Below are 17064 nucleotides of genomic sequence, written 5' to 3' on the forward strand. Positions count from 1 at the left end.
CGTTAAAACATGCCAGAGTCAATTCAGAATAGATGTCACAGTTACGTCACTTGAAGCTGCACGTATATAGTGTTTGAAGAAAAATGCTGGTGAACAACCTGAGGTAAATGGGTAAAATCCATGCAATAAGAAAAACATATGTATTTGTGACTTTTGTGTCAAAATAAGAATGCAAATAATTTTTTATAGAATACTGTCATCAAAGACGCTATTTGAAGCTAAACGCAGATGTTTAAATGCACATGCTATGGATGAAAACTGCTATGATTACTCTACTTTTAAAGCATACATTTGATTTAAACAATAGGTCTACATAATATTCACTTGCTGTTCATAGGGGATGCATTGTATTAGCCCTACAGTTACAGCATGAAATATTATTTCAACCCTACTTTTCACATTTTTACATATTTATTTTATTCACAATTCAGGATTTTTTTTTTTTTTTTGCAAATGCATTCTATATATCCTAATTTTGACTTTATTACTAGACTTGACTCAAAAATAGTGAGTTTGTCAGTTCTGAGGGAAAACAAGCCAGAAGAGGGAAAAGAGAGAATGACGTTTATCTCTTTTAATTTTGACGATTATAACTGACAATTAAAAATTAGAATGTTACTTAAGACCAGGGCCCGCCAACCCGCCAAATGCAGGTGGATTTTGCTTGTGGCGGGTAACACAGTGACTCCAACTAGCCACTTTGACTGATTGAATAATTGCCAGTGTGTGAGTTGGAGGCTAAGTGTAAGTTTAGCACAGATATATTTTCACTCGCGAACACGCTGACTCTGACTGAGGGCTTCAGAGTTTCACTTTCTGTCAAGCAATCTGTGATACTTCTCAGTTCATCTCAGTGGATACGCATCGCACCTGTATTTGATGTACCGTAAACTCTAGTGTGAAGGTGCACAAATCGCCGTCGCTTTCTCTCACACACGCAGAGACCGAGAGAGAGAGAGAGAGAGAGAGTGAGAGAGTGAGTAAATTGACGCGATACATTTAAAGAATATTCTTTGTTGTATTTTCCTGTCAAAATAACAGCGTTCCTATGGAAGTCTTTAGCTTTTAAGAACCGCCAAGTTTTCCGGTAGTGGGTAATGTTAATGCGCAAACGGCAATCTCATTGGCTGGCGCTCACCTATTATCGTCCCTATTTTGATTTCAGCAAATCAGTTTAAGCGAACGCACAAAACTTGATTAATATTCATGAATCCAGCAGCTCATTAATCCTTAGTAATCCTTAGTGTGTTTTATAGTTCTTATTATTAGAATTTGTATCATTATTATCCTATCAGTATTTTTGTTAGTTTTTTCCCAATTTTTTTTTGTCAGAAACATTGAATGACAGAAAAAACAACCACCTCTCAAGTTAAAATGTTCAGCTAAAATGACTAATATGCATTCAAACATGGTTATCAAATTTACTTCTAATTACTTAGGTTATATTAAATAGTACTTGATTATTATAAAACTTGACCGACTGAGGTTAAAAGTGTACTGATGTTAAGTGTATAAAAAACTGCCATTTTACAAATATTTTATATATATATATATATGGCATGCATTTTTTGTGAGGTTTCGAGACTGTCCTACTTTCCATTGAAACTTGTAACAAAGAATTTCCCAGTGTGGTTCAATAAAGTAATTCTTGCAGGTGTTTTGAGTTAATTAGCTGATTAGAGTGTGGCACCAGATGTCTTCAATATTGAACCTTTTCACAATATTCTAATTTTCTGAGATACTGAATTTGGGATTTTCCTTAGTTGTCAGTAATAATCATCAGAATTAAAAGAAATAAACATTTGAAATATATCAGTCTGTGTGTAATGAATGAATATAGTAATAGTAATATGCAGATAGCATTTTGAAAATGAGATCTAATTAATATACTGCAATATTTTGAAACCTAACTGTTTTATACCGTATCCGTGTAATGTACGCGCATCCTGAATGTTTATAAACCTATAATTGGTCTTTAGCCAATCACTTTTAGTGTGGCCGTTGTACTACACATATTAAAGTACACTTTAGAAACTGACTTTTGACATTCTTTTCTCTCACGTTCACACACATTCAATCATGATTACTCAATACACAGTGTTTACTCTCTAATTCTTCTCTGCAGTTGACCGTGAGGCCCAGTCAAGGTGGAGAAGCTCCAAGGGACACGATCTCAGAGTCTGGTAGTGTCCACATCTCAGGTCTAACTCCTGGAGTTGAGTACACCTACAGCGTCCAGCCGGTCATCAACGGTCATGAGCATGGCAACCCCATCACTCGACGCGTGGTCACTCGTAAGTGTGAAGAAACAGCATTTTATTGAGCTTATTGAAGATGTAGGAGTGTTGGTGGAGTTGTACAGCTGTCTTATGACTATCTGTCTCCAGCTCTTTCTCTTTCTTCCACCACTTTGACTCCGGGTCGGTCTTAGAGATTTTTTGAATCACAAAACACTATTCGCCTCAGTTTTAAGTCAGTACACATGCTTTCTCAGTTTATGCAGTTATTGTAATCAGTGCAGTGCTTGCTTTAAATGTCTATTGGGATTTTGAATATAGAGAACAGAGAAATTACTTAATACACATTGCTTTCTCAGTAATTTTCAATAAAGCATATGTTTCTGTTGTCAGCATTTATCCTAATTAGACTATTTTGGCAAACAAAACATAAGAGCTCAATTTCATCTCACAAATTTGGTCAGTTTTATGAAAAAATGGCATTCTGGCAAATGGTAACCCCTCAGTCACTTTGAGGTACTACAGGATCACACACGGAGAGTTGGGTAGGTGAATTGGATCTAATATAATATAATCTGTCTCTTCACAGAGCCCGACCCACCCACCGATATTGATTTCACTAACGTTACTGAAGACAGTGCTGTAATCATCTGGTCAGCTCCTAGGGCTCAAGTCACAGGTTACAGACTTTTCCTGACTGTCCAGGGCTCAAACCCTAAACAGCTGCGTATTCCTGGCCGTATGTCACAGTACACACTCATCAACTTGCAGCCTGACACCGAGTACACTGCCACTCTGCATGCGGAAAAAGGCAATGCGCTCAGTGAGGGGTCCATCGCCTCCTTCACTACACGTGAGTTACTGTTTTTGTTTTATTTTTTAATATTCCAAATACATTTGCTTAAATAGTTCTAATGCAATAGTCCTGTATTTTCTGGTTTTCAGTTCAGCCGATGGGAAATGCTCCTCACTTCAGCACTGATGTCACAGACACCTCCATCATGGTCTCCTGGACCCCTGTGCCTAAAATTGGATACAAGGTACCTTTAAAACATGCCAGAGTCAATTCAGAATAGATGTCACAGTTATGTCACTTGAAGCTGCGCGTATATAGTGTTTGAAGAAAAATGCTTGTGAACAAGTGGAGGTAAATTGGTAAAATCCATGGAATAAGAGAAAAAAATATTTTTGTGGCTTTTGATGTTAAGATCAGAATGCAGACCAGACGTTTAAATGCACTTGCTATGGATGAAAACTGCTATGATTACTCTACTTTTAAAGCATTCATTTGATTTAAACAATAGGTCTACATAATATTCACTTGATGTTCATAGGGGATGTATTGTATTAGCCCTACAGTTACAGTATGAAACATTTTTACATTACATTATTTAATTCACAATTAAGTTTTTTTTTTTTTTTTTTTTTTGCAAATACAAGTTTATATATCCTAATTAGGACTTTAATACTCAACTTCTTTTATTTCATGGCTCCATAAACTGCCACTTGAAAACAGTCATTTTCTGCCACCAGTTAGGCTCCGCCCATAAAAAAAATAATCATCCCTGTTTTGGATCTGTAAGACTATCCCCCTATCTAATGTCAATTTTGTTGAAGAACAGTACTTTTCGCTGGGTGACAAGCTCTAGTAATATGCATTGAATATGACATCTAATCAGTATAATATTTTTAATTCTAACTATTTTGTACCGTCTCCGTGTAATGTACGTGCATCGTGAATGTTTACAAATTTATAATTGGTCTATAGGCAATCACTCTTGGTTTAATGGCCATTGTAATACACATGTGAAAGTACTCTTTAGAAACTGACTTTTGACATTCTTTTCTCTCACGTTCACACACATTCAGTCATGATTACTCAATACACAGTGTTAACTCTCTAATTCTTCTCTGCAGTTGACCGTGAGGCCCAGTCAAGGTGGAGAAGCTCCAAGAGACACGATTTCAGAGTCTGGTAGTGTCCACATCTCAGGTCTAACTCCTGGAGTTGAGTACACCTACAGTGTCCAGCCGGTCATCAACGGTCATGAGCATGGCAACCCCATCATTCGACGCGTGGTCACTCGTAAGTGTGAAGAAACAGCATTTCATTGAGCTTATTGAAGATGTAGGAGTGTTGGTGGAGTTGTACAGCTGTCTTATGACTATCTGTCTACAGCTCTTTCTCCACCCACGGATCTGAACCTGCAGTCCAACCTAAACACTGGAGAGCTGACGGTTCAATGGAACGATGCTAAAATCCCAGGTTAGTACTGAAATATTCCTCATAATAGAACAAATCCTGTTTTACATGTGCTTGTTAAACTTTCAAAATAAACACACAGTTTAAATATACCATTTTGTGTGTTTAAATTAATGTTTTAATTAAATTGATCTAAAGTGACATATTACTGCAAACTAAATAATATTGTTGTAAATAAATGCAGATCAGTTGAACTTTGTTCATCAAAGAATCCTTACAAAGCATAACTGTTTCCACAAAAATATCAAGTAGCACAACTTTCAACTTTTGATAACAGTAAGAAATGTTTCTGAAAATTCAGCTTTGCAGTCACATGAATAAATTGCTTTTTAAAATAGATCAAAATAGAAAGCAATTATTTTAAATTGCAATAATATTTCACTAATACTGTTTTCACTGTATTTTTGATCATATAAACATGATAATATATATATATATACACACACATACACATACATATATGTGTGTGTGTGTGTGTGTGTGTGTGTGTGTATACATATATACATATATTATATATATATTTGTTTTACTCTGTTGCTATTTCATCAACATAAATTGATTTGTGAGAGAATCATTGTCTTTATGCTGATATTTATCAATAAAATCAATCTTCCAAAAACTGCATACAAACAATTAAAGGTTCCATGAAAAGTCATTATACAGGAACACTGTATAATGAAAATATGTTCTGTCCTTTCTCAAATGAGCTACACAAATGTTCACTACACAAATGTACTGCTTGATCTTCCCTTGGTGACACTTGTTCTTTTCCCTCAGACATCACGGGTCACAGGGTGACCTGCACTCCCACCAAAGGGCAACAAGGGAACTCTATAGAGGAGTTTGTGAAGGCAGGACAGAACTCATGCACGTTAGAGAATCTGAGTCCAGGAGTGGAGTACAATGTCAGCGTGTTTACTGTGAAGGATGACATGGAGAGTGTTCCTGTCTCCACCACTTTGACTCCGGGTAGGTCTTAGAGATTTTTTCAATCACAAATCACTATTCAACTCAGTTTCATGTTAGTAACTATGCATAAACTGGGTACGCATGTGTATTGTAATCAGTGCATTGCTTGCTTTTAATGTCTATTGAGATATTAAATAAAGAGAGCAGAGAAATTACTTAATACACATTGCTTTCTCAGTCATTTTCAATAAAGCATATGTTTCTGTTGTCAGCATTAATCCTAATCAGATGATTTTGGCAAACAGAACATAAGAGCTTAATTTCATCTCACAGTTTTGTCAGTATTCCTCACACTCCTCTCCATGGTTTAGTATTCACAATATGAACCATGAAGGCTTTGTTTTCTGATCAGATGACTTACCTCACTTTCTGTGTTACTTTCTGTGTTGTGTCTATGTCTGTGTTGGGTCTCTGGCACCTTTCTCCTCCAGATGTGCCCAAAATAACTGACCTTAGCTTCATCAACATCACTGACTCCACTTTCGGCCTCAGCTGGAGTCCTCTTAACTCCACCGCCGTTACCGGCTACCGCATCACTGTCTTGGCTGCTGGGGACAGTGTCCCAATCTTTGTTGAATTTGTGGAGCCCACATCAGGCGTTTATACTGTGCATGGTCTGGAGCCCGGTATTGATTATGACATTACCATCACCACAGTCACAGAAAATGGAGAGAGCGAACCCATCACCATCACCCAGCAAACAGGTAAGAGTATGTGTTTGTGTGTGGGTGTGTGTCTAACTATACTTGTGGGGACAAAATTGCTGAACAATGTCTCCAGGACAAATTGTTGAGGACTTCTTAAAATAAAAAAAATGTTTAAATGAATCTGTTTTGAAATTGAATGTTTTCATCCTGTGATGGCAAAGCTAAATTTTCATCAGCCAATAATATTATATGATTTCCTAATTTAATTTATGGTACTAGTTTATACACTGTCACGGTCATATTTGACACAGAAATATTTTTCCTATGGGTATGTTGCTTCCATCCAAAAATAATGTGATAAAACACAGCAGCTTTTGAGTGGAAATGAAAAATCATGCCCTTCCTTCCTGTCTCTTTTAGCTGTCCCAGCTCCATCTGGCCTGTCATTCGGAGAAGTGACTGCAGACACTATGCTGGTGACCTGGAAAGCCCCTCATGTGCCCAAATCCTCTGATATAAAGCGCTACATCATCCACTATCATCCGATCGATGACGATGATGACACCATTGAGCGCACTGTAGATGGAAACACAAACTACATTGTTCTTCGCCGTACGTGACTTATGAAAGAATTGTCCCTTATTTGTTTGTGCAGTTCTGTCTTTAGTGTCTGTACTGAATACTCATTAGTAAAGAGTCTCCCTGTGTGATTTTAGATCTTGTGCCCAACACTGAGTACATGGTGAGAGTGATTTGTGTCTATGAAGAGAGAGAGAGCTCACCTGCCATTGGCACTCAGAGAACAGGTGAGTTTGTTGGCTAAAACTGTTAAAAAAGAGATTTGTTTCATTGGTTGATTAAGTCATGTATCATTTTTACTTCACAGTCCTCGATGCACCTGTCGCCCTGCAGTTCTCAGATGTGGGCACCAACTCCTTCACCGTACGCTGGCAGGCTCCTCAGGCCGTTATCTCAGGATACCGTATCCACTACCAAATGACCAGTGGGGGACGTGCTAAAGAGGAGAGACTGCCCCCATCGAGGAGCCATTTCACCCTCACAGGCCTGACCCAGGAGACCGAATACAGGATCAGCGTCTACGCCGTCAGCGGATCCCGCGAGAGTCTGCCTCTAACTGGAACTCAGTCTACCAGTATGCTGCTACCTTCTGACTTTTGATTTCTCATTGCAGCTCACTTTAGATCTTAATAGTACTAATTGTCTCCCATCAATGTTTCTCTGTTAGTCTCTGATGCCCCCACTGACTTGGAAGTCATCTCCTCAACGCCAACCAGCATCACTGTTCGCTGGGACGCCCCCTCTGTCACTGTGAGGTACTACAGGATCACACACGGAGAGTCAGGTAGGTGATTTGGATCATATTGAAGTGTTGATAAGCTTATGTCACTTAGGTTCGGCATGAAAAAATTCAGTCTGATTTCCACATGCGATGTGTCTGTTTTAAATAATGCATAAAAATGGCAGATGGACAGAAAGAAAATGCAGATTGACTCTGACAATGGAATAGAAAATAGTTTTAGAAAAGCATGAATTCCCTGGTTACTCCGAGATACAAAGTGCTACACAAGTTGACATTTCTGACATCCGCTTGTCACAAAGAAAGGAAGTCAAATAGTATTTAAATGTTTTCTAACAGCAGTTATAAAATGACATAAAATGACAATAAATTGTGAAAAATGTAACCCTCCCTCAAAATCAGGTCCCCGTAAAGACCCTGTGCTACCCTATTTGCTCAAACATCTTATACACCATGCATTTGCTCTTACCTTACATGTATTCACAATAATCTTTAATGTAATTGTGTGTCAAAATACATTTACAATGAATAGATTTTAAATTAATATTATGTATTATCAGTGGGCCATCTTTATTTGAAGTGCAATGGAAAAGGAATTAGATCTTCTCTGTATAAAAAATGCAAATGATTGTCAGTCCGAACAGATTCCTTTAAAATGTAAATGTTTATTGCAGCATTTTTTTTTTCAAAGAATATTCGTCTTTTTTATGAATTGATGTTCATTTTACCATAGTTTGTTTGGGGCTGACCAAATTGTTTGAATTTTTACTTCCAGGAGGTATTGACGCTCCTCAGGAATTTACTGTTCCTGGCTCCCAGTCTACTGCCACTATTGATGGCCTCCGTCCAGGCACTGATTACACTATCACTGTTTACGCTGTGACCGGCAGAGGGGACAGCCCTGCATCCAGCACCCCCATCCACGTTATACACAGAACAGGTAAACCGATGCATCTGAGAGTGTCTGTCAGATATGATTTGACAGACTTTTTAAGGATTTCAAAAGACAGGGTGGCGTAGAAATTACACTCAGTTAAGAGCAAAAAGGTATAAATAATGGGCTTTGTTTCTTTAAACCTAGATATCGAGTCTCCATCAGAGATGCAGGTGACTGATGTGAAGGACAACACTATTACTGTACGCTGGAGCCCAGCAGTGGGTCCCATCTCAGGATATCGTGTCACAGGAAAACCACTTAATGGACAGGGACCTACTTTCTCTGAAGTGGTTGCTCCAGGTAATACTCATCATTCTCAATAAAATATTGTGTTGTACTTACTCTTGAAATGAAGGAGTCTATGCTGTCAGAGTGAGAGTTAAATAGGTGTGTTTTTCACATGTAACTGCAGACCAGACTGAAATGACATTCTCTGGCCTGATGCCGACAGCAGAGTACACTGTCAGTGTGTACGCTTTGGGACAGGACGGAGAGAGCCCCCCTCTGGTCGAAAATGTAGTCACAAGTAGGTGTAAAAACTTGTCATACAGTGTAAACGTGATTGGATCCCTTGTGAAACAGAAGTACTCTTTGTCATATTTTTAATAGGAGTGCTTATAACATAAATAATGTAGTTTGTACAAACTGAATATAATGTTTTCAGATATTTTTGTATATTTAATGCAATTAAATGAATATATGTTATGGTTTAATTTTATATTAAATGTAATTAAGTGCATTTTTGATTCGCTTAATATTAATTTTTTATATAATATCAAATAACATTATCGTTAAAATTATAATAATAGTACTTTACATGTGCTTTAATGTCAACACATCAAGCTTACTTCTTTAAAGCACGACAGAACCTTATTAAAACAATGATTTAAAATGTACTATACATTTTTTTCAATTTTCCATTCATTCATAGTTTCAAATGTTTATTTTTCTAGCGGTGGACAAACCCAAAGACCTGTCCTTCACTGATGTGGACTCAACCTCCATGCGCATCTCCTGGGAGAGTCCCGATGGGGTGGTCTCCTCTTACAGAGTCCTGTATTACAGTCCAGAGGAGGGCGAGAGAGAGCTGTTCCCTGCCCCACGTGGAGAGGATGAGTCTGCAGTGCTGCACGGCCTCAGACCGGGCACAGAATACACTGTTAAAGTCATTGCACTGCATGACCGGACCCCCAGCACTCCACTGGTGGGCACTCAAACAACAGGTATTACTTTGGACAGCTACTCTTCTACTATTAACATTAATATATATATATATATATATTCAAATAGAAAAGTTATTTTGAATTGCAATAATATTTCACAATATTACTATTTACTGCATTCTTACTAGCCACCTAGCAATCACCCAGAACACCTTAGCAACTGCACAGTAACATGCTAAACACCAACAACAATATCCTTTACAACTTCGCAGTATTGTTGTAGTGAGTGTCGTGCGCTTTAGAAAATGTACAAATCTGGTCATTTTTCTTTAATGTTCTGTTTCTCCCTGTAGCTATTCCTGGACCCACAAGTCTGCACTTCTCCCAGGTGGGTCCAACATCCTTCACCGTCTCCTGGTCGTCTTCTGACGTCAGGCTGACAGGTTACCGTGTGGCCATCACCCCCAAGAGCAAAAATGGACCCACTAAAGAGGACAACATCTCCCCGGACTCGAGGGAGTTCCACGCCACCGGACTCATGGTGAATAATCATCTCACGCTTCCAGAAGTTCATTCTCTCAAAACCTTAACCTAACTGATATTAGACGTAATGTAGAACAAAAAACTCTCATGCTTTTAATGCCAAAAAGTGCTTAAAAACGCTCTGAGGGGTTTCATGGGGAGAAAAAATCGAAACAGCTGTTCCTTAGGTTTTGAGGCATTTATTTCTTGATTTAAGCTGTGGTTGTGGGTTACTGGTAGTAAGAGAGCAATGCTAATCTCAGTCTGGCAAACCTCACATGGTACATCTACCTTGTCATTTTGGTCAGTGGCTAGAACAAAGATTAAAACCTGTGCCAGATTTTTTCAGAAAATGATATGGTGTTTTGTGAAGCACATTTTCAAGGCTTTTGCTTCATTTTTTCCCCCTGTGTGTTTGTAGCCTGGCACTAATTATGAAGTGGAGGTTTACGGAGTGAAGAACTCTCTCACTAGCCGTCGTGTCAAAGGAGAAATCTCAACACCTGACAGTAAGCCACCTTCCATAAACCTCACAGAATCAGACCCGCATTCTGTGCTGGCCAAAACTCAATCTAGATCTCATTTTCCCAGACATCAGTCCACCTCGACGTGTCCGTATATCCAATGTGAAGGACTCCTCCATCACTCTGACCTGGCGCTCTAAGACCGAGGCCATCTCTGGTTTCCTGGTAGAGGCCACACCCACCATACGTGGTCATAACCCTATCCAGAGAACCATTGAACCTGATTCACGCACCTACACCATTACTGGTATAAAAAAATATAGCCATATTATCTTGTTTTAAAGGCTGCAGCATATACCGGGTAAATATTTGCTGTGAAAACTGAGATTGATTTGATCATATGATTCTGCATTCTATAGGTCTGGAACCAGGAACCCCTTATAAAATCAATCTCTATACTCTGAATGGAAGCTCACGTAGTGAGCCTTTCACCCTTACAGCTGCTACAGGTACGATACATAACATATCATAACATAACATAACATAATAAATGTAATAAACATTTAATATTTTTTTCAGCGAAACCAGTTATCAGCCCACCTACAAACCTCCATTTCACATCTCTGACTCCTTCTTCGATCTCCTTCACCTGGGAGCGTTCACGAAGCACTATCACTGGATACTATGTGACTTATGAAGAGGCTGGAGACATCCCTAAAGAGCTGACCCCTCGACCTCAGGCTGGCAGGACCTCCGCTTCCATCTCTGGTACAGCTCTTTCTCAGTTTATAGCTTTCATAATGTTGTGCCTCTCCTTAATTATGTTAATAGTTTTTTTATTAACGTTTTTGTGGTCTATACATGTAGGATTGAAACCGGGCACTGAGTATGTTATCAAGATTGTGGCATTAAATAATGCTCAGAGAAGCATTCCACTGATTGGAAAGGCAAAAACCCGTAAGTACACCTTTGTTAAGCTTTCTCTTACACTTACAGTAGGTTTTTTCTTTACTTTTAAGTCTCTAATACTCACCAAGGCTGCTTACATTTGATCAAAAATGCATTAGAAATGTCAATATTGTGAAATGTGCAATTTAAAATTACTATTTAAAATAACTGATTTGTATCTTAAGATATTTTAGAATATATTTTATTACTGTGATACAAAGTAGAATTTTTCAGAAGTCATTATTCCAATCTTCAGTGTCTCATGATCCTTCAAAAATTATTCTAATGTTTTAACACTTATTATCAGTGTTGAAATAAGAGTAGTTTAAAGCGTTTTTTGATAAATAGAGTATTCAAAAGAACAACTAGTGTTTGAAATATTTGGTAACATTATATGTTTGGTGACACTTTTGATAATGCGGTCTTGCTAAATCTACATATTCAAGTAGTTTTTGGGTATTATTTGTACTAAAACTTTTATTACAATACATTTTATAACAATATTTTATGAAGCAAATAATACATATTACATAGCAAGGCTGGTGATATGTATTATAATATTACATGATATGTGCTGCTCCTTTTTGAATCACTTTCATGTAGAATAAATGAATGAATGACTGAAATAAATGAAATGGTTTATATAATCAAAGCAAATTGAATTAAATGTGCTTAACATTGCCCTCTGCTGGCATAACATAATTTTCCTGCTAGAACTGGAAATTCACCAGCTGACCCCCCAGTTTCCTGAACCCAGCCGACCCCGACATGACATCCTGGATGTGCCAGAAGACAACGACCATTTTAACAACCACGTGCATATGGTGGGGCCAAACAGACTCGACACACTGGGGCAGCAGGGCAAACACATCTACACTGAGTATCAGAGCTACAACCTGGGCAATAAAGCCCAGCAGCTTCATCCCCCAAGCCACCGCGAGCCCCTGGTCTACATCCCTCTGCCGGGAGCAGATGGCCAGAGAGTGCCAGTGGTGCAGGTGAGCGACGGGCCTGAACCTGGCTTCCCCTTCGGTGGCCTTTACAATGAGACAAACCTGCCCCAGGAGGCTCAGACCCAGACAACAATCATGTGGCAGCCTGTGCCGCACACCTCAGAGTACGTGGTGTCATGCAATCCCATTACAGAGATCAGTGAGAAGATTTTACAGGTGAGTAAACAATCAAATCTGAAACTATTGAAAAAATCTAATTATTCACAATTAACTGCATATATCAATATATGATTAAAGAAAAACATCTAAAACATTACTGTACATTACTGTGTCAGAAAATAACTGAATAGACAGAATTACTGAATAGACATAAAAAATTTGATTTGAGCCATGTGTGTAAGAGCATTTCATGGTAAATAATTAAATGCAATAACTTTTAATAATTTAATAAATAATTTATTATAAAATAAATAATTAAAATAAAGTATTTTATACATAAACTACTGTTTAATAGTTTAGGGAATATATTTTTTCATATATTTTAAAATGCAATTTAATATGTTGATCTGTTACTCAATAAATATTATTATTATTATTATTTCTATTATTATTATTATTATTATTATTATTATCGCTATTATTATTTTTATTATTATTATTATTATTATCGTCAGTGAATCGCTGCTTAATTCTTAATGCTTAATGCTTAACATTTTTTTTAATGTATTGATATATTGGAATTTCAAACATATATTTTTTTTTATAGAAATTTTTTATAACATTATAAATGTCTTTACTGCATCCTTGCTGAATACAAATAATAACTTATTTAATAAGAAAATTACTGACTTTTGAAAAGTAGTGTTTATCAACATTTGCTGCGGCAAGCCCCTAACTCAAGAGAATTTAATAAATTACTGTACTGTTATTATTGTGGTAGAAACTGTAAATTATAAAATAAAAACACATTTGTATATAGCAACCCTTATTTATAGAGAAGTATGCTGAAACAAACCCACAGGCACAAAACCTAACACTTCAAATATTAAAACTAATCAAAAGTTTAAATGTACCTGTTTGGTCCTATATAATGCAGTTTGGTGCAGTAGTAGTATATTATCAGTGATTAATACACACACTCTCTCCCCTTCAGATGCGTCTGCCTGGTACGTCCACTAGCGCTACACTGATCGGTCTCACATCTGGTGCCTCCTATAATGTTCTTGTGGAATCTGTCAGCGGAGAACAAAAACAGAAAGTCCTGGAAGATGTTGTGACTGTCGGAAACAGTGGTAAATAATCCCTAAACCAAACAAATGTGTAACAGCATTTCAGAAGTTTCCATGCTCATTGCCGACTCCTCATATGCTCTAGTTCCAGGGGCTGGAGTGGTTCCCAAAGGCAGGGATGTGTGCTATGACACGTTCACCGCCACCTACCATGAGGTGGACGAGGAGTGGGAGCGCATGTCCGAGACAGGCTTTAAACTCTGGTGCAAGTGCCTTGGTCTTGGCAGTGGTCATTTCAGATGTGATTCATCCAGTGAGTGAATGAGCTGTGCTACATGCTAAACACCACACCTCATTCTAGCATGGTTGACCGTTTGCCAATTACAAATGTTGTTTTATATTTTATGCAGTTCTTAGTGAAGTAAAACACTCCATACTGTTGCTCATGCTAGCTTTTCCTGACATGTTTGTGGAGGTCATCAAACATGACAGCCATAGATGAGGTGGCTCACGTCTCAGATTTGTATTGTCAGCCTTTAACCAGACGATATTAAACTCTGGGACCGGCTTATTATGTGCAATAACCACTGTATGAATGTGTGTGTGTGTAGGATGAAATCACTGGAAACCCTCAAATGTATTTCTCCAGACACTTTTGAGGCTTTATATACTAACCAACAGCCACCTTTGAATCTACAGAATGGTGTCATGATAATGGCCACAACTACCGAATTGGTGAGAAGTGGGACCGTCGTGCTGAGAACGGTCACATGATGAGCTGCACCTGTCTGGGCAGTGGGAAAGGAGAGTTCAAGTGTGAACCCCGTAAGCAGAGTTTTTCAACAGAGTCTAACCAACTTTCAATATTTTATGGTTGGTTGATTGACATTCATTCTCTGCTGTAGATGAATCCACCTGTTATGATGATGGGAAGCTCTACCAGGTGGGAAACCAGTGGCAGAAGGAGTATCTCGGAGCAATTTGCACATGTACCTGCTATGGAGGACAACAGGTAACACTAGGTTTTATGTCGTCTCTATTTTCCAGTGTATTTACACATTAATGAGTTTCTACATGATTAAACTCCTGCTGTCTGTCCAGGGCTGGCGCTGTGAGAACTGTCGTCGTCCTGGGGTTGAAGTTGATGCAGACCTCGTTCAGCCTCCAGTGCACTCTGATGCTTACGACCGCTACAGAGAGAACGCCCTTCGCAAACTGGTGAGTCTTTTATAAATGTGACGGACAAAGGCTTTGAAAACAAATAATGGAAGGTCAGATTTGCGTATAATTATAGTGAATATTGTGTAGTATGATGTGCATCTCTTGTTTATCAAGGCTGCATTATTTGTATTTATTTTTTAAATAAAAACAGTAAAACAGAAATATTGTGACATATTATTTCATTTTAAAATAACTGCTTTTATCTTAATATATTTTCCAATGTAATTTATTCCTATAATGCAAAGCTGAATTTTCAACATCATTCTAATATGCTGATTTGCTTTTCACACCCAGAATGATAACTATAAAGATATAGTGATAATGGTATTAGCGTCTACACCAGTGAATGAGATCATCTGTTTATTCTAAGCGCACACGTGTCTGCTGCTTTAAATTCTCACACTCATTATAGCAGGGTTGATTCTGATTGGGTGTAAAAAAAACAAAAATATCGTTCATCAGCTGGAAAAATAAAATGTTCTGAAAGCGATTACAACTACTGTATATTGTTCCTCTATGCCTTTAATGTTATAGATGTGGTGTGGACTCTTCTATTCTTTAATATTGAGAATTATTTTTAGAACTATATCTTTATTGTTATCCTAATAGTTATCATCCTTTGTTTGAACGGCCCTGAACAATAGAAAGTTCATTACATTAACAATTACATTTATTAATTTAGCAAACACTTATATCCAGAGCGACTTACAGTGCATTTAGGCTATACATTTTTTTTTATTTTTTACCAGTATGTGTGTTCCCAGGGAATTGAACCCACAACCTTTTGCGCTGCTAATGAAATGCTCTACCACTGAGCCACAGAAAAAGATAGCATTTATTCTAAAAACAACACGATTAGATAAATGACATGTACTGTATTTAATAAAGTTGATAGGGTGACTTAATTGTATACTGACTTTCAGCATTTGGAAATGTTTCAGATTTTGTTATAAAACAAACATATTTTTACTTTCTCCTTACAGAACATTCAATGTCCAATTGAGTGCCTGAGACCAGACCTCTTAGCAGATGCTCAGAGCCCTCTAGAATAAATGTCTATCAATTTTGCCCAGTAATGGAGAGGACATGGCCTCCAGAGACTGTATCTAGCTCCCTCAGTGCCTCTCTGTCCTTATCTTCACTCACACTGCAATATCTGTCCTGCTGCTTCCACCTGTGATGTCACGCCCAGAGACAAAACTTCTCACTCTTCTGATTGGTCGAGTCAGCAGCCAGTCTCCCTCTGCACAGTGGATGGAAGGCCACCATCTGTCTACACCGAGATTCCACTGATTTGAAACTTGGCTGTTGACATCATTTCCACATCCTCTGGAAGCTCAAATCAGTGGAACATCAGCAGAGAATCAACACATCTTGCCTTTGTGTTTTTCAGTATTATTGTCTATTGTCTGATTGTGTTTTTTTTATGATTTTGTGACATTCTGTGTATTTTTGCCAGTGATCCAAACGTTTATTGGTGTTCTTTTCTAAAACAAGCACTGTCTTACAATGAAAACCTTTGTGCCTTGTAGGCATCCTTTTTGAATGATATAATATTCACCCCTCCCTAATCTGATTGGTTGGTTGATCTGTGGCCTTTGTGTCCGTCAGGAGACAAAGGAAAAGCACTGTGTTAATGAAGAAGTGAACTTTTTCTTTTCTTTTATTTATCCCTTTTATGTATGTTTTGATGGAATGCAGATTATGGGTGTATACTGTTTTTATGTTTGTGTTTTAGGTGCCAAAATCTTAACTACTGTGGACAAAAATACTTTTTAATAAATTCTTTTTTTTACAATGTTTGTGATTCAAGGCCTATTTGTCAGAAGGTTCCGTGGTACTAAAGCAGCATTCATCTGTGTGTTGTTATTTTTTTTGTGGTTTTAATAAGGATAACCGATATCAGCATGCACATTTTTTGTAAAATGTTTTAACGTGACATTTTTGTTTATCACATAGCCAAAATTATTGATGAAATATGCAGACAGTGATTGTTTTCAGGATAAAACTAACAACACAGCTCTGCTCTCTGTGAGGGCAGTCAGAGACAACGGTATCTTTAGCCACATTAGCTGTACAGCATGCCAAAGAGCACATCTGGAAATGCGATTTGGAAACATTGAGAAAATATGAGGCGATTCTGACTTGTTCTGCATATGATGTTTGAGCATGAACCGTTAGTACTGACCCATC

At 37.8% G+C, this 17064-nt stretch overlaps 1 protein-coding gene across 1 annotated transcript in view; it reads left to right on the top strand.

Moving 5' to 3' along the window:
• The window catches only part of LOC132095644 (fibronectin-like), a 29955-nt gene extending 13284 nt beyond the window's left edge, over positions 1 to 16671 (top strand). The window contains exons 15-42 of the mRNA XM_059500779.1: positions 2126 to 2294; positions 2827 to 3090; positions 3183 to 3277; positions 4155 to 4323; positions 4417 to 4503; positions 5278 to 5469; positions 5901 to 6173; positions 6537 to 6728; positions 6833 to 6922; positions 7003 to 7269; positions 7363 to 7479; positions 8210 to 8374; positions 8516 to 8671; positions 8784 to 8897; positions 9325 to 9594; positions 9888 to 10075; positions 10478 to 10565; positions 10648 to 10827; positions 10940 to 11029; positions 11100 to 11288; positions 11388 to 11477; positions 12183 to 12637; positions 13575 to 13713; positions 13796 to 13963; positions 14350 to 14475; positions 14556 to 14662; positions 14752 to 14868; positions 15855 to 16671. Of these exons, the coding sequence (XP_059356762.1) occupies positions 2126 to 2294; positions 2827 to 3090; positions 3183 to 3277; positions 4155 to 4323; positions 4417 to 4503; positions 5278 to 5469; positions 5901 to 6173; positions 6537 to 6728; positions 6833 to 6922; positions 7003 to 7269; positions 7363 to 7479; positions 8210 to 8374; positions 8516 to 8671; positions 8784 to 8897; positions 9325 to 9594; positions 9888 to 10075; positions 10478 to 10565; positions 10648 to 10827; positions 10940 to 11029; positions 11100 to 11288; positions 11388 to 11477; positions 12183 to 12637; positions 13575 to 13713; positions 13796 to 13963; positions 14350 to 14475; positions 14556 to 14662; positions 14752 to 14868; positions 15855 to 15923 (4626 nt within the window). The 3' untranslated portion in view covers positions 15924 to 16671. The remainder of the gene's footprint in view (positions 1 to 2125; positions 2295 to 2826; positions 3091 to 3182; positions 3278 to 4154; positions 4324 to 4416; positions 4504 to 5277; positions 5470 to 5900; positions 6174 to 6536; positions 6729 to 6832; positions 6923 to 7002; positions 7270 to 7362; positions 7480 to 8209; positions 8375 to 8515; positions 8672 to 8783; positions 8898 to 9324; positions 9595 to 9887; positions 10076 to 10477; positions 10566 to 10647; positions 10828 to 10939; positions 11030 to 11099; positions 11289 to 11387; positions 11478 to 12182; positions 12638 to 13574; positions 13714 to 13795; positions 13964 to 14349; positions 14476 to 14555; positions 14663 to 14751; positions 14869 to 15854) is intronic.
• The last annotated feature ends 393 nt before the right edge of the window (positions 16672 to 17064 follow it).

Source organism: Carassius carassius, chromosome 19 (assembly GCF_963082965.1).
Source record: "Carassius carassius chromosome 19, fCarCar2.1, whole genome shotgun sequence".
Classification (NCBI taxonomy): Eukaryota; Metazoa; Chordata; class Actinopteri; order Cypriniformes; family Cyprinidae; genus Carassius; species Carassius carassius.